Source organism: Colobus angolensis, unplaced genomic scaffold, assembly GCF_000951035.1.
Source record: "Colobus angolensis palliatus isolate OR3802 unplaced genomic scaffold, Cang.pa_1.0 Scaffold11, whole genome shotgun sequence".
Taxonomy (NCBI): Eukaryota; Metazoa; Chordata; class Mammalia; order Primates; family Cercopithecidae; genus Colobus; species Colobus angolensis.
Genome location: NW_012112030.1, coordinates 17,377,486 through 17,402,394, shown reverse-complemented (window position 1 = coordinate 17,402,394; position 24,909 = coordinate 17,377,486). Strand labels below are relative to the sequence as shown.

The 24,909-nt window shown below is 36.5% G+C and overlaps 2 protein-coding genes across 3 annotated transcripts in view; one reads left to right on the top strand and one right to left on the bottom strand.

Annotated features, from left to right (window-relative positions):
* The window catches only part of RECQL (RecQ helicase-like), a 32,798-nt gene extending 19,334 nt beyond the window's left edge, over positions 1 to 13,464 (top strand). For both annotated transcript variants that reach the window (XM_011955022.1, XM_011955026.1), the window contains exons 8-16: positions 4,580 to 4,746; positions 5,551 to 5,632; positions 6,958 to 7,106; positions 7,197 to 7,314; positions 7,812 to 7,950; positions 9,140 to 9,231; positions 11,060 to 11,279; positions 11,594 to 11,723; positions 12,357 to 13,464. In XM_011955022.1, the coding sequence (XP_011810412.1) occupies positions 4,580 to 4,746; positions 5,551 to 5,632; positions 6,958 to 7,106; positions 7,197 to 7,314; positions 7,812 to 7,950; positions 9,140 to 9,231; positions 11,060 to 11,279; positions 11,594 to 11,723; positions 12,357 to 12,509 (1,250 nt within the window). In that variant the 3' untranslated portion in view covers positions 12,510 to 13,464. The remainder of the gene's footprint in view (positions 1 to 4,579; positions 4,747 to 5,550; positions 5,633 to 6,957; positions 7,107 to 7,196; positions 7,315 to 7,811; positions 7,951 to 9,139; positions 9,232 to 11,059; positions 11,280 to 11,593; positions 11,724 to 12,356) is intronic.
* The window catches only part of PYROXD1 (pyridine nucleotide-disulphide oxidoreductase domain 1), a 35,408-nt gene continuing 22,774 nt past the window's right edge, over positions 12,276 to 24,909 (bottom strand). The window contains exons 7-12 of the mRNA XM_011955044.1: positions 24,155 to 24,255; positions 19,153 to 19,282; positions 18,212 to 18,324; positions 17,455 to 17,577; positions 14,810 to 14,947; positions 12,276 to 13,869 (exon numbers count right to left, since the gene is read on the bottom strand). Coding sequence (XP_011810434.1) covers positions 13,621 to 13,869; positions 14,810 to 14,947; positions 17,455 to 17,577; positions 18,212 to 18,324; positions 19,153 to 19,282; positions 24,155 to 24,255 — 854 coding nt within the window. The 3' untranslated portion in view covers positions 12,276 to 13,620. The remainder of the gene's footprint in view (positions 13,870 to 14,809; positions 14,948 to 17,454; positions 17,578 to 18,211; positions 18,325 to 19,152; positions 19,283 to 24,154; positions 24,256 to 24,909) is intronic.

Sequence of the window (24,909 nt, the reverse complement as noted above, 5' to 3'; positions counted from 1 at the left end):
ATTGAAACAGGTCATCGGTGACCCACCCCCAGTGGCTTCATCACGTGGTCTCATCTTCATTCCTCTTCCCACTTAACTTCAGTAGCATTTTATATATTCACCTCTCACCTTGCCACATGCTACTCCCTTGGTTACTGTACAGTAATGCTGGTCAGTGTCTTCCTTTCCATTATTACCTCCTTCGCTCGTCTTCCTTTGTCTTCTTTTAAATATTAGTGTTCCCTAGGGTTCTGACCTCAGTCTTTACCCTTTCTTACATTTCTCCAGGGATAGTGAGCTTGTAGCCCGAAGACTGCATTCTCTACCTACAGAATTATTATGGGCATTGTTTTTATTTATTTATATATTTTAAATGGATTTAAATGCCTTAAACAGGATGTATACTCCTTTCTATTAAGGACTCCACTTTCTTGACCAGATAGTGCCACATGGTTGTTACCTGGTGGCCACTGAAGTTACCTGATTTGTGACTCTTGCCCTATTTTCAACCTAAGTGGTGCGATCACTTACGATTATCACCCTTGCTTAAGTATTACCGTGACTTATGTTGTCTCTGTGGATCTGCTGCTGAAGTGTAAAACATTATTCCCATACCTAATCTTCTAACTTCTAAACTTTAAATTTATACTCCTAATTGTTTATCAGAAATGTGTATCTAAATTAGCATGAACAAAACTAAATTCCCCCCAAAGAGAACTGCTCTTTTTCTTCCAACTGGGAGTCACTATTTTCCCCTAACTCTACTCGACATTCTAACCAAAAACTTTATTTTCTTCACCTTTCCTTTCTCCCTTCTCCTCTCTACTCCCAAGCACTTTTCCCCTTCAGTCTTCTCTGTCTTAGAAAGTCATCCACTCACTCACATGTTTGCTGAAGCCAAAATTGTAGCAGTTATCTTTATCATTTAGATTCCAGTCAGGAGACAGTTATTTGAACACAGAGGATTTTTTTATAAAGAATTGTGAACTAGGTAAAAAAGTAGCTACATAGATAACTGAAAAAGTAAAAAGAAAACTAAGATATCATGGAGTTAAAAACTGGAAGAAGCAACAACCACCTGTAGGGCTGGGAGAACAGGAAGATTGGAACAAATAAGACTTAGAAACTTAAAGGTGAGGCCCCTGTGGAACTGAGCTCCTTGGTGCTGGAGTCTCTTGGTAGAGCCAGAGGTGGGGTACATCTGTGATACAGCTGGTTCTCCAAAGGCTGAAAAAACTGCCAGCTATATTTAGTTGCTCTTAAGGAAAGAAGTGCTGCTACACGGATGAGAAGCCTTTTGCTGGGGTGGCAGTCACAGGAACACAAGCAAGCCCACAGGAAGCAGTTAGGGAGGAAGCAGCCATGGAGTCTTCCATGCAGGGCCAGCAGGCAAAGCTGACGCGTAGTGTGCAGAGTCCTTGGTGCAGCATCCCAAAGCAGAGTATAGAAGGTAGGGTTAGAGATGACAAAACAATGATGGATGACACACCATCCTTGCTCTATGCTCCCTTTGCAGGTCCAGTCCACCACTCAGTGTTGTCAGCTCTGCCTCTAAAATGAATCTCAATGTTGTCTGTGCACCTATGTCTTACATACAGTTGAGCTCCCTTCCACTGGTCTACTGCAATAGCTTCCTAAGTAGTCTGTGATTCCGGTCTTACCCTTTTTGTTCATTCTCCACAGAGCAACCAGTGATATTTTCTAAATATAAATCAAATCATGTTACTTCCCTACCTAAACTAGCCGGTAGCTACTGTGTACTTAGCATAAAACCCCAAAGTTCTTAACTGGGGCGCATAGGGTAGTAGGTGATCTGCCTCCATCTGTCTACCTGATTTCCTACTTTCCTACTCTTCCTCTCTTACTTCTTAAGCCCCAGCTATACTGGGCTTATCATTATGAGACTTACCACTCTTTTTTTTTTTTTTTTTTTTTTTTTTTTTTTTGAGACGGAGTCTCGCTCTGTCGCCCAGGCTGGAGTGCAGTGGCCGGATCTCAGCTCACTGCAAGCTCCGCCTCCCAGGTTTACGCCATTCTCCTGCCTCAGCCTCCCGAGTAGCTGGGACTACAGGCGCCTGCCACCTCGCCCAGCTAGTTTTTTGTATTGTTTTTAGTAGAGACGGGGTTTCACTGTGTTAGCCAGGATGGTCTCAATCTCCTGACCTCGTGATCCGCCCGTCTCGGCCTCCCAAAGTGCTGGGATTACAGGCTTGAGCCACCGCACCCGGCCTGACTTACCACTCTCTAATGGCATATTTGTTGGCTTACTCTTTGTATTGTCTTGTTTCTTTGCTTGAATTACAGACACATTTGCATAGCATTTTTGTCTTGTTCATCACTCTATCTTCAGTGCCTAAGGAAGTGCTTGGCACCCAGTTAAAAAGGTATTCAACATTTATCTACTGATGAATGGGTAAATCTAGCACTCTCTCCCTCCTCCCTGCCACCTGCATATCCCAGTAGTCACTAGGACCTGTAGGTTCATGTATGTCTCTTTACTCTTTATGATTTGTCCTTAATGTCATGTCTTATTTTATATTCTGTATTATTTTTCTGGTCTGTTACTGCCATACTGGTTTTCCTTCAGTATTTTGTCTATTCCAGTCTATATTTTGCACTATCACCAAAAGATGATTTATGAAGCATACGTCTTTAAAAATTACATGATGGACTGGGCTTGGTGGCTTATGCCTATAATCCCAGCACTTTGGGAGGCCGGGGCGGGTGGATCACCTGAAGTCAGGAGTTGAAGACCAGCCTGGCCAACACGGTGAAACCCCATCTCTACAAAAAATGTAAAAATTAGCCAGATGTGGTGGTGTATGCCTGTAATCCCAGTTACTCAGAAGGCTGAGGCAGGAGAATCGCTTGAATCCAGGAGATGGAGGTTCCACTGAACCGAAATTACGCCATTGCACTCCAGCCTAGGTGACCAAGTGACACTCCATCTCAAAAAAAATTACATGATGACTCCTCATTTCCTATAGGATAAAGTCTCAGCTTAGAATCAACTGGCTGAATTGTTCATAGCTTTTCTTTTTTTTTTGAGACAGAGTCTTGCTCTGCCGCCCAGGCTGCAGTGCAGTGGCGCAATCTCGGCTCACTGCAAGCCCCGCCTCCCGGGTTCATGCCATTCTCCTGCCTCAGCTTCCCAAGTAGCTGGGACTACAGGCGCCCGCCACCTCGCCCGGCTAGTTTTTTGTATTTTTAGTAGAGACAGGGTTTCACCATGTTAGCCAGGATGGTCTCGATCTCCTGAACTCGTGATCCGCCCGCCTCGGCCTCCTCACCTGCCTTCTACATAACAGTGTCAGTTAGGGTTCAGGCAGGGAAGCAGAGTCACAATGAATGTTACGGGATAACGGTTTTACTGTAGGAAGTAGATCTTGAACAATTGTGGGAGGAACTGGGGAAGTGAAGGTCTGAAGAGGGGAGTTGGAAGATTAGAGAAAAGTAACGGATTGATGCCTAAGCACTGGTGCAGGAGGATGAGGCAGAGCCTGTAGGGAAATCTGCAGCTGGCATGTACAGTGGCAAAGAGGACCCCTAAAGGGAAGGTCGTGGAAGGGTCTCTGGTAAGCTACTTCCTGTGAGTAGCTGTGGCCTCTGTGGGTCTGCTGTTGACTGGCAAGACCTGCAGTTGGGAGGAATAGCTGAATGCGGAATGGAAAAGAACTAGGATGGCCTAGAACTGGCTGAGCACTTCTGCATCTGTCCATCATCCTCTCTGCTTGTAAAGACCTTGAAGGAGCAATGTTAGCTGGTTCACTTCTGCCACCAAATCTTGCACAAGTTCCTCTTTTGGGTCAGCTCTAACTTGGAACAGGAAAGAGATTCTGGGAAATGTAATTTCCAGCTTCATGGATTGGACAATAAATCCATCCACCACAAGACTCTGTGACAGCCCCAGTGAACTGCTTGCTGTTGTCTGAACATACTTTCATGCCAGTGTATTTGCAGTGTATATGCTGTTTCCTCTGCGTGATGTTCGTGTCTTCCTAGTGAACTTCTGCTCATTCTCTTAAGACATAACTCAAGTATTATCTCCTTGAAATCTTCACTTCTCAAGCAGCTGTTCTGTCCTCTGTGTTTTCATAGTAGTCCTCTACTTAGCATATAAGCAATTTCTACCACATTTTTTTCACTTTCCCCCAAATAGTTCAAGTTCTTAAGGGAGATTAAGGACAGTTTAGCTAGGGATTTAGATGCATATAGCAAGTTTGAGCCTAGAATGGTTTCCGAGAAATAGGTTACATACAAAGCAGTGCTGCCCTTACCAAGCTTTATTTGGTCTGATGACACTAGGTGGTAGCAGGGGTTTGTCTGATGGCCTGTTTTATCTTTTGTTAGCTGTAATAAATTGAAACACTGTGGCTATACCCACTGTCTCTTGATTCCACTGTGACCAAGAATAATGTCTGGAATAAATATAATAAAGCCTGCACATCAAAGAGGCTAACACAGAACTGCATATTTACTGCTATAGATAGCTGTGGAAATAAGATCATAGTAGTCATCGATTATCTGTATAATGTTAAAAGGTATAGTTTACTCTAACTCTTAAAGGATAGAAAAAGGGCTACTTTATTTGTTTTTTCAGATTATAAGGCACTTGGTATCTTAAAGCGGCAGTTCCCTAATGCATCACTAATTGGGCTGACTGCGACTGCAACAAATCACGTTTTGACGGATGCTCAGAAAATTTTGTGCATTGAAAAGTGTTTTACTTTTACAGCTTCTTTTAATAGGCCAAATCTATATTATGAGGTATGTAATTTTTATGTCCATTCATTACTTTCATGAAGAATTACACAGAGAGGATCTACCTTTTTATTATGTTTGTTTACATGAGCAGCAGTTACATACTTTACAAAAACTTTTAACATTAGGAGGTAATTATAAGTAGATTCTGTAATTAGGGCTTCATTCATGTATCTTTTGCTACATAATCCTTTGTTAGATTAAACGGAAGACACTCTTGCTAGGTGAGACTTTTTATAAAATATATGAGTAAGTTATATATATTTGTTAAATTTCTGTATGTTCTTTTTTGTGTAAAGATGGAGAGAAAGGATGGAGTGATACTAAGGACCCTGATAACATCTCTGTTCAAATTAATTACTAATAGAAGTATTAATATGCCATTAAAGATTTGCCAATTCTATTTAGATTTTACTTGATAAACTTGAAAAATAACCTAACAGCTGTCTTTTCTTTCTTTCGAAACCCTTTTAAGAATAGATTTAATATTTTTCTGAGTTTTCATTCAAGAGTTATTTATGTTACGGTTTGCTTTTATAAAAGTAGCATCACAAAACAGAAAAGTCTTCATCCTTACAAGTTGTTCACTGCTCCTGTGCTTGCTCTTCTCTGGTAAATTAAAAAAATAAAGATCAAGAAGAGTCTGGGAGGAGGAACAGATGAGTCAGATGGGTTGAATCCTATGAGTAAGTGAAAGAGTAATAGAAAAACACTATGGTCATGAAAGAACTGCATCCTGAAAGTTGTGAGTAGACAGCCACTGGGATGGTACTCATTCATTTACTTTTTAATAAGTTAAGTTTTTTTTAGGTTCGGCAGAAGCCCTCAAATACTGAAGATTTTATTGAGGATATTGTAAAGCTCATTAATGGGAGATACAAAGGGCAATCAGGTAATGTAAAAACCAACTTTGGAGACAGAGATAACTTTCAAAAAGTGACTTCGTATTATATTGAGAATTATACTGATAACTGAATAACACCAAAAAAAAAAAAATGTATAGCAGAAGATACTTGAAAATGTGTGATAAAATTAATTCACTTGATCTTAGAAATTGGGTGTGACATTTGCTTATGCCATAGATTATGAGTCATCAAATTGCCTGATCTATTTTTGCTTATTTACACTTGCTTTAGAATAGACCTGATGACTTAATATGAATTATCAACAGCACATATTTAGTACGTATCCACTGAGTACAAAATAGTGGATTAAGCAACTGATGTTCTAAAGGGATAGAAAATATACTCCCTTATAGTAAAGGACACATTAAAGCAGTAAGTAAATCCAGTAGTACATACTGAATAGATTAGGACATGAACATCTTTGTTCATGTCCTAATTCCTAACCTGTAGGTTACCTCACATGGCGAAAGGAAATTAGAGTTGCACATGGAATTGAGACTGTTCATTAGCTGATCTTAAAATCGGGAGATTATTTTAGATTGTGTGATGTGAGAAGAACTTGACACCGTGATTTTGATCCAGTGAAACCCACAGTACCCTTCTAAATCTAAACTACAGAAATGTTAAGAATAAATTTGTGTTGTTTAAAGTCACCATATAACCAGTAAACCATATATACATGGTTTTCTGGGTTTGATGACTAAACAAATATTACCGAAGCAAAGAATTTGTGTAAAAGTAGCATTTTAAACTGTTCTATGGATTTTCAGGAGGCAGTAATGGGTGTCCTGGGTAAAAGGAGTTCTAGGGTCAAATAAATTTGAGAAAGGTTGTAGGTATTTATTCTGCCTGGACATTCACAGGGTATATCAGCAGACTAGAAGCTCTGACCATCCCTGAAAATAGAGACACCCATTTAACTTTGTTGAATGCAATGTTCTCCAAATTAATTTGCATGCAAATTAATCTAAATTAACCCAAAATTAATCCAGAGAACACTGCATTCATAGCACATTTGTTAATATCTTACAGACATCAGTTTGAGAAATACTGTGTAGTGGGAAATAAAGAGAGAAAAGAGATAACGGGAATGAAAACTGATGGCTCAGGCTTATTTCTGCTTTAAAGCAAGCTGGTGCTCAAATCTGGAATTATACCAAAATGTCAATATATGCACAATGCCTTGAAATTTTTCATAATTCTTTTTTTCCTTCTGTGCATTGTATTAATCAGTGTCCTGAATGTGTGTGTTGAAGATTATCTTACAGGAGTATACCATATCTATCTAACAAATGCACATATTTTACTGCAGGAATCATATATTGTTTTTCTCAGAAAGACTCTGAACAAGTTACGGTTAGTTTGCAGAATCTGGGAATTCATGCAGGTGCTTACCATGCCAATTTGGAGCCAGAAGATAAGACCACAGTTCATAGAAAATGGTCAGCCAATGAAATTCAGGTTAGGTATAAATCTTCCATGGAAGCCTAATTTACATTTAAAATATTTAAAGTTGATTTAATTAACTGATAAAATGTTAAAATATTTCAGGTAGTAGTGGCTACTGTTGCATTTGGTATGGGAATTGATAAGCCAGATGTGAGGTTTGTTATCCATCATTCAATGAGTAAATCCATGGAAAATTATTACCAAGAGAGTGGACGTGCAGGTATGTAGGACTCGAATCCAGAAGTAAATTTTTAGAAAGCTTTTCCCAAAAACACATTATAAATGTTCAGTAAGTCTGTATATTTTATCTTTATTGGATAGTATTTTTAGAACAACGTATTTTTGGCAGTCTGACACTTACTTGCATATGGAGAAATTTTTACTTATGTTCTGTTGTTATCTGAATTGTTTCTTCTTATGTATGTTAATTTGATGTTCATCTTTGCCTCCTGAATTTTTAATTAGTGATTTCAAATCTGTAACTTAACTGGAGTATAGACACATTTTTTAACTTAGTAGAGCTGATTATTGATGTCTCTTTAGAGTTTTTTTTGAGGGTACCCATTACAAATTAACTTCCACATCTCTAAAATTTCTAGATGTAGTATAAAACATTGCCTGCTAATTTTACATATATCATTTTTGCATATTTTGAATTTTTAAATGTAATTCTGCAATCTCAAGGTTTCTGCAATCTCAAGGTTTCTCACACCACAGGTCGAGATGACATGAAAGCAGACTGTATTTTGTACTATGGCTTTGGAGATATATTCAGAATAAGTTCAATGGTGGTGATGGAAAATGTGGGACAGCAGAAGCTTTATGAGATGGTATCATACTGTCAAAACGTAAGCAAGTAAGCCACATACCTTTTTATAACTTTTATCAAATATGAAAGTATATGACATAATTTTTAAGTTCTTACTAAATACATTGGTGTAACACCAAAGTACAGATCTATAAATGCAGATGTTGGAGGGAAGGAACCGTACATCAATCTGTATGATCTGCCTTAATTCAAGAAAAGATGCCCTATCTTTGAGATAATCCTCCAAAACTACTTTTTTAAGTGAAGGTTTTTGAGACCCATTGATAGCAGTTGAAGCCGTTTTTTTCTCTGGCACTGGTGTACAGTTATATGCTTTAATAATTTTGAAAAGGTCTATGGTTAAGATATGCATTTTGAGAGTCAAGCTCAGTAACATGTGCCATCCTGCTAGCTCATGTGTCAATGAAATACCAAGTTTCTCCTTAAGAAGTAAGTTTAAATCTACTTAGGGTGGCTTTAGTTAGACTATATAGTTTCCTGAAAGCTTTTTGTCATAGTTACCTTTGTGCTCTTATTGCCTATCACATAAAAAAGTGCTCAGAAATGTCGAGGTGGTAAATAGCAGACAGTGATAGAAATGTTCTTTCTTTCCAACAGATGCTACAATAATCTAGTTGAAAGAAATGAGAAAATGAAAATGTCTTTAAAAGCCCAGTAGATTCTCATGAAGCATATTTTAAGGCTTCGACTCAAATATTGCTACTTAAAAATATAAGAAACTATTTTACTGTCAAGAATATTCTCCTAATAGTTGTAAAACATTGAATTTAAAAATGGAACTCAGACAATTTTTTAAAGTGTTTATCAAGCATATGTGGGGAAAAAAATCCTATGTCGGGGGCACAATGTGCCCCAAAGATGTTCATGTCCTAATTCCTAACCTGTATGTTACCTCACATGGCAAAAGGAAATTAGAGTTGCACATGGAATTAAGACTGTTCATTAGCTAACCTTAAAATCGGGAGATTATTTTAGATTGTATGATGTGAGAAGAACCTGACACCCTGATTTTGATCCAGTGAAACCCATAGTACACTTCTAAATCTAAACTACAGAAATGTTAAGAATAAATTTGTGTTGTTTAAAGCCACTAAGTTTATGGTAATATTATGTCAGTTTTAGGAAGCGAATACAGTATATAATGGTGTAATCTGAAAGAGATTCTTAAAACTTTATTATGTCCTCTAATAATCTGTATCTTTAAATGTGTTTGCAGATGTCGTCGTGTGTTGATGGCTCAACATTTTGATGAAGTATGGAACTCAGAAGCATGTAACCAAATGTGTGATAACTGCTGTAAAGACAGTGGTGAGTTTGTTGTTTTGTAAACCTTTATAGGCTAACACAGTCACATATTGCCTAGTGACGGAGATGCGTTCTGAGAAATGCATCATTAGGTGATTTTGTCATTGTGCAAACATCAAAGTGTACTTACATAAACCTAGATGGTATAGTCTCCTAGGTTATATGGTATAGCCTATTGATCCTAGGCTACCAATCTGTACAGTGTGTTACTGCACTGCATACTGCAGACAACTGTGACACATTGCTAAGTATTTGTGTATCTAAACATAGAGTAAGTACAGTAAAAATATGGTATTATAATCTCTTGGGACCACTGGCATGTACATGGTCCGTCACTGACCAAAATATTATGTGGCACAAAACTGTATATACAGCTTGGACATGAGAGAAGTATTAGACTTCCAAATGGATTTAAAAGATTAAAGTGTGACTCAGATTTTCCAGAATTAAAAGTATCAACATGAAGTTTTGAAATAAAGGTGAATAAAAGGAAAAGTCTTATGTGTATGCACACATTTTATATTGCTATACCGAGGATGTGAAATTTTTAAGAAATGAAGGAAAATATTTGAATTCTTTTGAATAGAAATGCTATTCTGTAAGAAAACGCTAACCATGTGATAATCTCTAATACTTTATAGTCACTAATTGAGAAGAAAATTTAGTGCAAAATAGAGATTATAGAGAATCATTTTTGATCCAGTTAATGGCTAATTAGTCACAGGAGATTTACTTAAAATTCTTTTAAAGGTAGATCAGCAGGACTTGTTTTCTGAGCATTGATCATAACCCCGCTGATCAAAACAGGATCTGGTCAAACAAGATGTGGCAAAGAAACTGGCCCAAACCAGTTAAAACTAGAAAATATAATACATTTGCATGCTGTAAGACACTCCCACTAGCACCATGACAGTTTACAAATGCCAAGACAATGCCCGAAAGTTACATGGTTCTAGGAACTCCCTACCCTTTTCTAGAAGATTCACGAATAATATTCCCCTTATTTAGCATATAACTAAGGAGTAGCTGTAAATATCGCTAGTGAGCAATCTACAGTGCCACTCTGCCTTTGGGGTAGCCCTACTTTGTCTGTGGAGCTGCCATTTTCTATACTCTATTGCTAATAAACTTGCTGTGCTTTCACTTTACTCTGTCGGCTTGCTCTGATTGCATGAAACTGGGAACCCTCCTGGGCTGAGTCCCAATTGTGGGATTTGCCTGCATCATTTTGGCACTGTATTTTAACTTTTTGTCATCTGTGTGTTGTATTTGAAGATCTGGACCAGCCAGTACCTCATGGTAAGACCTTACTGAGTTCTGATGCCTTGTTAGGTGGAAGCCACTACATTTTTAACTTTGCAGAGGAACTTACGAGTTTATTAAACCATCTTATAAAATAACAAGAGTGTTATATATAAATCAGAGTACTGGTCTGTTAATAATCGGGGTATCAGTTGAGGACATTCTTGTTGCTGAATCAGAGCACACAGGAGCCTGTAACTAGACAGGGTCTCCTATTCAGCACACCTCTTAGTAACTTAATAATCACATCTGGCAGACACATGGATTTCTAGAATATATGGCAGGGCTTCTGATAACCATTTCTTTTTTTAATATCACTGTAAACCCCACAATGTAGAGACCATAACTTAGTCTAGTGACAGGGACTTGAGGAATAGCCTAGTCTGCATTCCGAATACATTTAAAAATCAGTGTTTAGGGTGGCTCACATTGATAACCAGCTTTAAACCAGTTGAACCACTTAAGATAGCTTATCCTTGCCCTCATTTCTAAATCCCAGTTACCTGCTACCATATTTGTTCTATTACAGCATTTGAAAGAAAGAATGTAACAGAGTACTGCAGAGATCTAATCAAGATCCTGAAGCAGGCAGAGGAACTGAATGAAAAACTCACTCCATTGAAACTGATTGATTCTTGGATGGGAAAGGGTGCAGCAAAACTGAGAGTAGCAGGTGTCGTGGCTCCCACACTTCCTCGTGAGGACCTGGAGAAGATTATTGCACACTTTCTAATACAGCAATATCTTAAGTATGTACAAACCCATTCATTATCCTTTCAGGTTGTCTTTATGGTTTTTTTTTTTAATTGCAACAGAATACACGATTTTGCAGTTATTTTGTGTGAACTTTTAAATGCTATAGAAATTTACCTAAAACACTCAAACTTTAATCCCTATGAATCAAAAAATGTAACAAAAATATTTTCTTTAAAGGCTTTATTTGCATTCTTGTTTTATTATTTCAAGCCAATGTGTTAAAAATTATTGCAGTTATTTCTTTTATAAATTTGTTTTCTGTGATTCCTTCAAAAACTTTCTTATTGTTGGCCTTTATTTCATGCAGAGAAGACTACAGTTTTACAGCTTATGCTACCATTTCATATTTGAAAATAGGACCTAAAGCTAATCTTCTGAACAATGACGCACATGCTATTACTATGCAAGTGACAAAGTCCACGCAGAACTCTTTCAGGGTAACTGGCTATTAATTTTCAGTTTTATATATTTAAAGTATATTATATTTATTTTAAAAGTATATTAAAGCCTATGGGATGCTTTTCTGTCATATTCCCTAGGTCCAGTTTTCTGATTAGATTTCTGGTTTTCTGATTAGATTTCTGGGTATGGAAGAGAGAAAACACAGTTTTCTGTAAAGATATAAGTGAAAGAATTTAGACTGGCCTTTTAACATAAACTAGGGGTTTCCAATCTCTTGGAATGGGAGGACTCCATTTGAATATCTAATTTTGTTATGCTACCTGCTCTTATTTGGTTGTGATTACTAATAGTTGAGAAGTCTGTTTCTGCTGTTCCAGCGGTTAAAAACCACTGTTATAAACCAAATACTATCAAGTCTGCAAAAGCATGTCAGGTGCCATTGTGTCTCAGGACATTTGAGGTCTTTAGAACTTCTCTCACAATGTAGCCCCTTTTATTCAAAATAGAGCTCATATTTGAATAGACATTTGCAGATAAAAAAAAACTGGATCCCTGTATACTTAAAAAGCCAACTGATACAGAAAGAATATTTTGAAATCTTTAATCTCATGAGAAAACTGAATGGCTGAATTTTTACCAAAGTGCTTGCTTTGTTATTGTTTTTGTAGGCTGAATCATCTCAAACTTGTCATTCTGAACAAGGTGATAAAAAGATGGAGGAAAAAAATTCAGGCAACTTCCAGAAGAAGGCTGCAAACATGCTTCAGCAATCTGGTTCTAAGAATACAGGAGCTAAGAAAAGAAAAATTGATGATGCCTGAAATGAATGTTACCAAATTTTCTAATTAAAGATGGTTTATGCATGTATATGCCGTTATTTTTGTAGTTAGACAAAAGTTTAATTTTTAAAGCAATTTCACTGATATTTTATATGTATGGATCTATATTTTCAGAGCTTATCTCTGAAGATCTAAACTTTTGAGAACGTTTGAAAATTAGAGATCATGAATTATATAATTTTCCAGTATAATACAAGGGAAATATTTTTATGTAAAACACTTTATATGTAAAATATTTGAGAATAAGTTCATATAATTATCTTAAGTTTTTTATGCCTTTATATACTTAGCTATATTTTTTCTTTTGACATAACTATCTTTTTGAATACTGACAGAGGCTCACTGAGTGATACTTTTAAGTTAAATATGTAGATCAGGGATGTCCAATCTTTTGGCTTCCCTGAGCCATACTGAAGAAGAATTGTCTTGGGCCGCACATAAAATACGCTAACACTGACGACAGCTGATGAGCTTAAAAAAAAAAATTGCAAGAAAATCTCATGTTTTAAGAAACTTTACAAATTTGTGTTGAGCTGCATTCAAAGCTGTCCTGGGCTGCATTAGGCCTGTGGGCTAGAGTTGGACAAGATGATTTCAGGTTATAAAACCAGAAGTACAATTCAAACAGAACAGGAGTAAGTCATCAATATAAATATTAGCAGACAAGATACTGCTACATTTCTATTTAAAGTAAAATAAAACCGATTTTAAAGTTCCTGAAACCACAGTCATATTTTGACATTTCACAAAGAATGGTTCTAGTCTACTGGAGTACATTTGGCTAAGTAGATAACTTAGCTAAATTTGCTTCAAAGCTAAATCACAAGTAAACATATTTATGTTTAGAACATAGAAATAAATAACAAGATTTTTATCTAAGCGGTCAGTGCTGTATTGGAAAGATTATAAATAAACTATCTGAACTGATTTCAAACTTGGAATTTATGTTTTTATACTTTTCCACTAATACCATTATCACTTCAGTAATTTTCAGTGTGGTCATCATTAACTCAATGCAGGCATTCATTTTATTGACTTGTGATTCTTCTGGTGTCATCTGGAACTTTATGTGATTCTTGAAGAAATTCCATTATCAGTCAAAATAATCTTCTATATCAATATTTGGATCTAGCAGATCTTCTCCATATGATGAAAGATTCATTTGGTTTAAGATCAGGTTTTCAAATGTTTCTTCTAAATCAGTTTCACCAATTAAGACAGCTCCCATCATTCGTCCATTTTGCAAGACAACTTTGATGTATTCTTGTCCTTTGGTACATCTCAGCATTAATTCATGATCTGAACCTAAGCCCTGTGCATTGTATTTTCCCAGCAGTACAACCTATGTATAGAGATAAAAAGGTTATTGTCATGAGTATCAAACAGAAAATGTAATGGGTAGTTATTTTGTGTCATGTTAGAATTGCCAGCAAAAAATGATGCCACAGAATTCTATAACTAAAAATGTTATTGGGGACAGTCCCAAAGAAAATGTTTGAATAGCATGCATTAATTCTACAGATGACACCGCCACACAATCTACACTGACACTAAAAAATTCTGGTGAATATAGTGAAATATTAATGTTAGTTATTTAGTAGTAATTAATGTTAATTAATATTAGTAATTAATGTTAATTAGTATTTTAACACTAAAAATATCTAGTGAATATAGGTAGGTGATTCTACCAATCTATATGAACATTAAAACTATAGAGTGAATATATAAATATGTAAGGATGTGGATACATTAAACAATGTGGAGTCGTGGTTTAAAGATTTGGCAAGGAACTGAATTAGAGCTTTCATGGACAAGTGACTTAATTTCCCTGGGCCTTTTGAGTATGTTTCTCCTTCTCTGTAAATTAGGGGGGAAAAAAAACCCAAAACAACCTTTGTCAGAGTGATGTAAAGAGGACTGAATAAGATAACACATACAGAAAGGCACTTGGTTTGTTTTTGAGTACAATAGCTGTTAGTTCCCTTCACAAAGGATGAATCACAAGTAAAAGTTAAAAATGCACCAACGGGGAACAGATCTGGAGAGAAATTTTTTCCCCTCTTAACTAAAATAGAATAGTGGTAAGGTGGATAACAATTAGCAGATGATTAGGGATTAAGACTAGCAATAATACCAGGTACTGGTTTGTAAGAAATGAAAAATGTCATTTTTTTGTAAGATGATTAAAACTATGTACATTTTTATTCAAGCAAGAAAATCAGATGATCTATCACAGTCATAAGACTAACACGCAAAGGCGTTAATACGCTTCACTATCTTACCTTATAGTTAAAAAACTTTGTCACATGAGCAAACAGTTCAAAGCTGAAATCCATGTCAATGGAGTCTCCTAAACTCGCTGCAGCCATGCACTTTGCTGCATACCATCCCATCTGTCTAGCCTGGGTCCACAGCCTCATCTGAAATAATGAAAGAATGTTACACAGTGTCATTTTTCATGATCATTATTTGAAAAATGTTATCTTAACCTCGTAAATTCACTTAAAGGAGTTCAATGTTGGACAGTCTTTCTGTCACCTTTGCCACAGAAGCAGTCACCAATGGACAACCAATCAAACTGATTTTTGGTATTTGTTAATTCTATCTAAATTACTGCCTCTAAAATTAAAAGATGGTACCAATCATGCCTGTTTCAGTAACATTTCTATTAAATATTATGAAACTATATTAAGCTATACCAGGTGAGAAAAATGTTTTAATTAACCAGTCCCTTCTTCAAAAATTTGTCATCACCATTAATAGAGATGTCAAATTATCACTGAAGAATTTGTTCTGTTTTCCAGCAACCTTCACTTTTATGCGCTAGTTAAGGTTTGCCGTGCTATTGACCTCAGTGGTCAGACAGACTGTTGGTGCCTCACCCCAGGATAACATAAATATTTCAGCAACTGATTCTGGGAAGTCATTTAAATTGTTTTGTATGACAGTATTAATTTATCCTCTATTGTACTTTTATTTTATTTCTACAAAGTTTTGAGACTCCCTGGTATAAAAGAACACTGACCTTGGAAGTCACGGTGGATTTTAATATCACCAGATCTACACACATACTTAACTTTTCTTGAGCCTCAGTTCATTTACCTGAAACATAAACATAACACTACCTACTCCGTAACTACTGAGAGAATTAAATAGATTGGCCTATAATAAGCACTTGGTTTCCTTCTACCTCCCTGTATGTGCATATGTACTTAATGCTATCTTTTGTTTGCAGAAATAATATCATAATCATAGACATGAGCTTTAAGTCTTTCTAGCAGAAGTGATATAGATTTTTTTTTTTCAATCTCTTCTGTAAACAAGGTATAGATTTGATAAAGTGAAAGGCAGTTTATGGCTGGGGATCAGAAAAAACTGAGCACAGTTACAACTAGAGAACAGCTAATAGAAGTGGCCTGAAAATTTGCATCTTGAACTGCATCAACTAATTAGTATCCTTATTGCTTGTGTGAGCCAAGACATGGGGTCTATAAGGTGCACTCAAAACAAGGGACATCTGTTTATTTTTGGATTTTTTTCCCTCTTTCAGATTATAACACATTAAGATATAATTTACCCCAGAGAATTAAAAATGTTACCAAAAAAAAAAAAAAAAACCCACAAACTCCAGCTCTAAGAATTTGTGATAATCTTGCCACAGAAATGACATCGAATGAGGCAGGTGAGAAAGAAAAAGGCTGCAACCACTCTCCTATTACTGACGTCTCCACTGTCTGTAAGAACACAAAATGATGGTGCTGCCTCTTGACATACTTTTAGCTCTTCTACTACTTCACACTGCATAGTTAATCTGAATGAATAAAGTCCCTCATTGTGGAGCTGGTCTTGAACAAAGACAAATGTTGCAGGGTTCCTTTATCTCAAACACCTACCTACGTCCCTATCCCTCTGCACACCTCTGGTCACTGTCTTTATCTTCTAGTATTTTTGTTCCACTGTTAGAAGGCAGGTAAAGCTGTGAGGGTTCGAAAAAGTCTAGATCTAGTTGGGACTTGTTAAGGCTCAGGAAAGGTACGACAGGAACTTCTTTTTTGTTTTTTTTTTGAGACGGAGTTTTGCTCTTGTTACCCAGGCTGGGATGCAGTGGCGTGATCTCAGCTCACTGCAACTTCCGCCTCCCAGGTTCAAGTGATTCTCCTGCCTCAGCCTCCTGAGTAGCTGGGATTACAGGCGCATGCCACCGTGCCCAGCTAATTTTTTTGTATTTTTAGTAGAGACAGGATTTTATCATGTTGTTCAGGCTGGTCTCGAACTCCTGACCTCAGATGATCCACCTGCCTCGACTTCCAAAGTGTTGGGATTACAGGCGTGAGCCACTGCTCCCGGCCAGGAACATTTTGTAGTAATAATTACCACAGGGACAGAATAGGATCATCCAGGAATAGAATGCTTTATCTATATAATTTACAATCTTAGTCGTTTTTTTAATCTAAGGTTGTGCTGTCCAACATGGTAGCCACTAGCCACATATAGCTATTTAAAGTTAATGAAAAGTAAAGTAAAAATAAAAATTCAGGTCCTCAGTCACATTAACCACATTTCAAGTGCTCATGTCACATACTGCTGGCTACCTGACTGGATGGTGCAGAATTAAACATTTCCATCATCACAAAATGTTCTCCTGGACAGTGCTGACAAGCATGTAAGAATGAAAAACAAAGTAATAGCCCATTATTTTCTTTCAATTAAAAGATAGCCCAGTCTACCATTATAATAACTTACCAAACAGGGAAATATTCTAGTTTTTTGTTGTTGTTGTTGTTGTTTTAAATATATATAACAACTCTGTGCTAGCTTCCCACTTAAGCAGCAAAGTTGGAAAACCAGAAGTTGGATTTGTTGGTAACAACCGCTTTATTTTCAGACAGAATCTCTGATAAAAACATGATCACGTATGCTAGCTTACCTGCTGCCAGACTGGGCTCAGCTGCCAGGATGTAGTACAGATGTCACCGGCAGCATAGACATCAGGAAGGGATGTGTGCATATGATCATCCACTTTCAGGCCACCATCTTCTCCTAGATCAAACTAAACAATGTTCTCCATAAGCGTAAGTGGTTAAAAAAAAAAAAAAAAAAAAGAAACATGATTTTTTCCATTCTAAAGTGAAAACAAATTAAATTGTTACACTTCGGCATGCTCATCTTTAATGAGAAAATGAAAAATTGCCACAAAGTTTAGACACGTCAGCCGAATTTCCATGGATCAAATTCCAACTAAGATTGATCCATAAAATTCTTAGAATTTCAACATGAAAAGTATCCAATAACCATCTGGCTACCCTACCCATAACTATAAGAATATTCTTTTTTTTTTTTGTAAGCTTCAAGTGTTGAAAAGCAAAAAATACAAGATGGTTTTTCTAAAAGAATCACTTTTGAGAAGTCACAGGAGGCGTCAGTCTCTTATCAACATTTAGATAAACAAATTGTACACTATAAACCATTACTGATGATGCTTATGCCAGGATATAACTATGTAAGGATTTTAAGCAGTAAGAAATACTGTAAATCAAGACAATGTTTTAACCAAACTGTTTTCAACCACTGTTTTCAAGTTACAGTTGTATACTAAAATAATTATTATTCATGTTTGAGAACTAAAGATCTTCACAAAAATACTTCAGATATATTCACAGCTGGACAAAAGAGTTTCACCTTACACTGTTACCATGGAGAAAAGGTTCTACATTTGGTGTAACTCCTGTAGCACTGACAATGAAATCACAGCCATATATCTTTTCATTGGTCAATTCCACATAGACAGGCCACATCTCTTTAAGATAAAAAAGAAAAACAGACTTTATCTGCAAATGGAACCACCACCACAGCAGTGCATATGACTACAATGACTAGAAACAAAGAAAGAAAGAAAAAGGAAGGCAAGAGATGACTTTGTAACACACTCCTTAGTAATTATGAGGCATATTTGCTAAAGCAATTTTAATGCAATTAACATCATCTCATTTGGGTATAATTTTAAAACCATGGCATTTCAAATGTTTTTCCTTCAAATTTGGACACATACATTTTGACAAAGTAAATTTAAATTATTTCTCTAAAAATCTTTCGTAATACTTTACACTTCACTTCGTGTTTAGTTCAACTAGGTGTTTTCCCTCACTATTCATATTCAAATTTCCCTTTCCTATGGAAAAATTCAAAGAATTCAGAAGAGCAGAATATTTCATATGCTAGTTCACTGAGTGTATTTCTTCAAATCATGGCAATTCTCAGAGGAATTGTGGAATTGAAGTTAGGAAAGCTGCATCTTAGTCCCCAAAATATACATTTTCAATCCGATTTGGGTGAAATCATGTCACCTTTAAGAGCTGCAGGTTTTTGTTTTATTTTGATTTACAATATATTCTGACTTTTGATCAAAACACTATGAGCTCTATGTAAGATGTAATGCCCTACACAGTTTAATTTACTAGAAAACAGATAGTGAAATGAAGTGAATGTTATTACATTATGGTTTTTACTTTTCATGATTAAATTTTATATGGAAATATGAAGTTATGTTTAATATAACACAGCAGGATTAAATTGTTTTCCTTTTAATTAAGTGGTTATATATATTTCTTCTTATTTCATTACTTGCCTGTATCAGTTGTAACTGACTTAGGGTCTCTTGGAAAAGTGAAGGACTTTTTCTTCAGAATTCTAAACTCATCCTGAAGGTAGATTTTCTTTACTTCACACATAGTTTCAAGGTGAATCTTACGAGAAAACTAAAATTAAAAAAACACTGGTTAGCATAATACTTCCAGAAAGAATGACCTGGGTTACTAATGATAAAGAAAAAACTTATACTTGTAGAAACATATAGAAAACATAATTCTTATAATACAAATGAAAACACATTGAGTGCCCTAAAATAAGTCTCTTCATGCACATGAAAGGAGTGAACGAAAATTCATTCAGTAACTTAAGAGATTTAATATCTGCATCAGCAGAGAGCATCGAGGGAATGTTTTTTAGTCTAGGCCTCACTGATAATTACAAGTAAATTTTTAAAAAATTATAGTAGTTGCTAGGCACAGTGGCTCATGCCTGTAATCTCAGCACTCTGGGAGGCCAAGGTGGGTAGATCACCTGAGGTCAGGAGTTTGAGACCAGCCTGACCAATATGGTGAAACCCTGTCTCTACTAAAACTAAAAAATTAGCCGGGCCTAGTGGTGTGTGCCTGTAGTCCCAGCTACACGGGAGGCTGAGGCAGGAGAATCGCTTGAACCCAGGAGGGTTGCAGTGAGCCGAGATCATACCACAGCACTCCAGCCTGGCCGACAGAGCGAGACTCTCTCTCAAAAAAAAAAGAAAAAGTAGTTATGGACTATAAAAATGTATTCAGGTCAGATCTGTCTTGACTTATTGTTATATCCCTGAACATTAATAAAGTCCCAAGTAGGTAGTAAGTACTAAATAAATGCTTACTGAATTAAACTGTTGAAGTTCTCAGGTTAAAAATATAATTAATATTGGGATCTGAAGGTGCAGAAAGAAGGGACTTTGTATAATTTCCATCACAAAAATTAGATACACCATGCAGCCAGCCCCCCTCCCACCTACTGAAAGCCAAAAACCAATGCTCTAAAGAAATCACACACAGTAACGAAGGACTGCATACATGCTTCTTACAACATTTAGATTTCACAGCCTTTTAACAACTATTACAAAATCAAAATATCTAACAAAACGAGGAAAAGAAAATCATCTCCTTATCCAATTAGGATATTAAGTGTATATTTCTAATCAATCTAATAACTTTTATAAGTTTACTGCATGCATCTGAAATGACCTTTGAGAAAAGATTAATTTAAAATAGGGCAGGTGTATTCACTACAGTCTGGGTATACAGAGCTCTATCCCTGATCTGAGGATATAGGAAAAAACAAACTCAGTTTCTCCTACTATACTCTCACAACACAGAATACTTCTGCGACCAAACGTGTGGGGTGTTTTCCACACACTAAGCAAGCAATTACTCTGCACAGGACACCATCTGGCTGTCCTCTAATTCAATTCAGTTCGGATGTTATTATCTACCTGGAGAAGATAGCATCAGGTCCCACATGTTGAGGGATCAATCTCACACGACTGTCTTCTACTTCCAATACCAATTACAAGTCCCGGGTGTTTTACCAGTTTGTCTGACTAACCAACTACAAATCAAGGGGCTCCCATGAGCCCCTTTCTTAGGTTCAATTAATTTATAAGAACATCTCACAGAATTTGGGGAAACACTTTACTTACATTTACTGGTTTATTATCAAGGATGCCATGAGGAAACAGATGAAGAAATACATAGGGCAAAGCATATAAGAAGGGGCATGGAGCTTCTATGCCCTCTCCAGATAGACCACCCTCTAGCAACTTCCACATGTTCGGCTATCCAGAAGCTCTCCCAACCCAGTCCTTTTGGGTTTTCGTGGAAACTGTGTTATGTAGGTGACTGATTAAATCATTGGCTGCTAGTGATTGGCTTAACCTTCAACCCCTTTCCTTTCCTGGGGGTTGAAAAGTCTAAATCCTCTAATCATGCCTTGGTCTTTCCTGTGACCAGTCCCCATTCTGAAGCCACCTAGGGGTTAACCAGTCAATCATTAGCATACAAAAGGACACAACACTTTGGAGATGCCAAAAAGTTTAGGAGTTGTGTGCCAGAAAACTGCAGGCACAATATTTTACTGCACTTCACTATTGTTTTACAGATAGTGTGTTTTTTACAAATTGAAGGTTTGTGACAACCCCACATCAAGCAAGTCTTATTGGTGCCATTTTTCCAATAGCGTGTGCTCATTTTGTGTCTCTGTCACATTTTGGTAATTCTTGCAGTATTTCACAGTTGTCATCATTATTGGATCTTCTATGGTGATCTGTGATTAGTAATCTTTGATGTACTATTGTAACTGTCTTAGGGTGTCATGAACCACACCCATCTAACACAGTGAACTTAATCGATAAATGTTCTGTGTTCTGACTGCTCCATCAACCAGCTGTTGTCCTATGTCTCTCACTCTCCTTGAGCCTCCTTATTCCCAGAGACACAATAATATTGAAATCAGGGCAATCAGTTACTCTGTAGTGGCCTCTAAGCGTTCAAGTGAAAGGAAGGATCACACATCTCTGACTTTAAATCAAAAGCTAGCAATGATTATTAGGTTTATTGAGGAAGACACGTGGAAAGCCAGGCCTCTTGCACTGAACAGTTGGCCAAATTGTGAATGCAAAGGAAACATCCTTGAAGTAAATCTCAAGTGGTAACCCAGTGAACACATGAATGAGGAGAAAGTGAAACAGTCTTCTTGCTGATATGGAGAAAGTTTTAGTGGTGTGGAGAGATTAAACTAGCCACAACATTCCCTTAGCCCAAAACCTAACTCAGAGTAAGCCTCTGTTTTCAATTCTGTAAAGGCTGAGACTTGAGGAAGCTCCAGAAGAAAAGGTTGAAGCTAGGAGAGGTTGGTTCATGAGGTTTAAGGAAAGAAGCATCTCTACAACAAAAAAAATACAATTGATAACTGATTAATGTGGCTACACTTAACAACAGATTTTCAGTGTACATAAAACAGCCTTCTAGTGGAAAAAGATGCTATCTAGGACCTTCATAGCTATAGAGGAGTAGTCAATGCCTGGCTTCAAAGGACAGGTAGACTCTCCTGTTAGGGGATAACGTAACTGGTGACTTGAAGTTGAAGCCAATGCCTGTTTACCATTGTGAAAGTTCTAGGGCCCTTAAGAACTATACTACATCTACCCTGCCTGTCCTCTATAAATGGAACAACAAAGCCTGGATGACAGCATGATATGGTTTGGGTCTGGTTCTCCGCCCAAATCTCGTATCAAATTGTAATCCCCAATGTTGGAGGTACAGTTTGGTGGGAGGTGACTGGATCATGGGGACAGTTTCTAATAGTTTAGCACCATCCTTAATGGTTTTCATGATAGAGTTCTCATGAGATCTGGTTGTTTAAAGGTGTGCAGCACCAGCCCCTTTCTCTCTCTTCCTCCTGCTCTGGCCATGTAAGATGTGCCTAATTCCCCTTTCCCCATGACTGAAAGTTTCCTGAGGCCTCCCCAGTCATGCTTCCTGTACAGCCCATGGGACCATGAGCCAATTAAACCTCTTTTCTTTATAAATATTACCACTCTCAGGTATTTCTTTATAGTACTGTGAGAATGGAGTAATACACAGCACATCTGTTTACATGGTTAATTGAATATTTGAAGCCCACTGTTGAGACCTACTGCTCAGAAAAAAAAGATTCCTTTCAAAATATTACACTCATTGACAAGACACTTGGTCACCCAAGAACTCAGACAGAGATGCACAAAGAGATGAATGTTGTTTTCATGCCTGCTAATACAATATCCACTCTGCAGTCCACAGATCCAGGAGTAATTCTTACTTCCAAGTCTTATTAAAGAAATGCATTTCATAAGGCTATAGCTGCCACAGATGGTGATACATCTGATGGATCTGGGAAAAGTACATTGAAAACCTTCTGGAAAGAATTCACCATTCTAGATATTATTAACAACATTCATGATTCAAGGGAGGAAATCAAAATATCAACATTAACAAGAGCTTGAAAAAGTTTATTCCAATCTTCATGGATGACTTTGAGGGGTTCAAAATTTCAATGGAGAAAGGCAGATGTGGTAGAAATAACAAAAGAACTATAATTAGAAGTGAATCCTGAAAATGAGACTACATTGCTGCAATCTCACGGTAAAATTTGAAAAGATAAGGAGTTGTTTCTCATGGACGAGCAAAGAACGTAGTTATCTGAGATGGAGTTTACTTCTGGTAAAGATGCTATGAGTATTTGTTGAAATGATAAAGGATTTAAAGTATTACACACACTTAGTTGGTAAAGCAGTAGCAGAGTTTGAGAGAATTGACTTTTGAAAGAACTTCTACTCTGGGCAAAATGCTATAAAACAGCTTCACATGCTATAGAGAAATGTTTCATGAGAGGAAGAGTCAATTGATGGGGCAAACTTCCTTGTTATTTTAAGAAATTGCCACAGCCACCCAAACCTTCAGCAAGCACCACCCTGATCAGTCATCAGCCACCAATACTGAGGCAAAACTTTCCACCAAGAAAAAGATTATGATTTGCTGAGCTCAGATGATTGCTAGCATATTAATAAAGCACCTTTAAATTAAGGTACATGCATTATTTTTTAGACATAATGCTAATGCACATTTAATAGACTGTAGTATGTTATAAATCTAACTTTTGTATGCACTGGGAAACTGAAAAATTCGTGTGGCTCACTTTATTGTGATATTTTATTTCCTGTGATGGTCTGGGACTGAACCTGCAATACTCCAAGGAATGACTGTATATATATTACAGTATCACACCTCAAGAGTTAAAACGTAGGCTGAGAGCCAGTCTTAGATGCCTTGACATTCACTTTTCTTTGGTGGCCAAATGGACCAACTGGATTGGAAGTCTCTTCCTAGCACTATCGATTTTGAGTAAAGTGACCTAGCAGTTCATTGACCATATATCTATAATCAGTCTTTAATAAATGGTTCAAGAATTTAAAATTGCATTTTGACATGTCCAGTCAGTATATGAAAATATACCTCTTTTGTTCCTTTAAGATTCAAGCCTTCATGCCAATCTGGTCCCAACGCACTGCCTACATTATCTGCTTTAGATTTGCTTCTAGCTTCCTTTTTCCTTCCTAAAGAGATGAAATAATATAAAAATTACCAGGTCGAGAAATATGTTTAGTGTTCTGAAGTTTTTCATTTAGGCAATGTAATGATTCCTATATATACATACATTACAGCATGACTAAACTATGTTATCTCTATTAATCATTTTAGTCATTATTTTAATATTTTTCTGATGGAGAGTTACAAAATGGATACTGTTTCAATTGTGTAAGTTGTATATAAACACACTCAACTTACATTTTGGATGTTACACTGGCTAATCTGAAGGGTAAGAAAATTAGCCTTCAAATTTTTGTAATTTTGTCAATTTTTAGCACCTCCAAAATGTACAAAACTCATTTAATTTTATAATCTAAAAATTTTTTAAAGCCATCAAACTTAAAAAATATGTTTATACTATCATTGCATTTTTTACAAAACTTCTTTAGGTGTTGCCCAAATGTAGCATCTCTTTGCAAAGATGCAGATGGGCTGAGTTATTCAATTCATTTTAAATTTCCTATTTTAATTGTACATATAAAATACATACATATATAAAATATATATAATAGAAAATCTGAAAACTTCATGTAAAGATACATAAATACCCACATTACTATTTCCAAAATTTGTTTTATTAAATTTTCTTGTAGCTCTTTTCTACAAGGTTAAAACAAAGT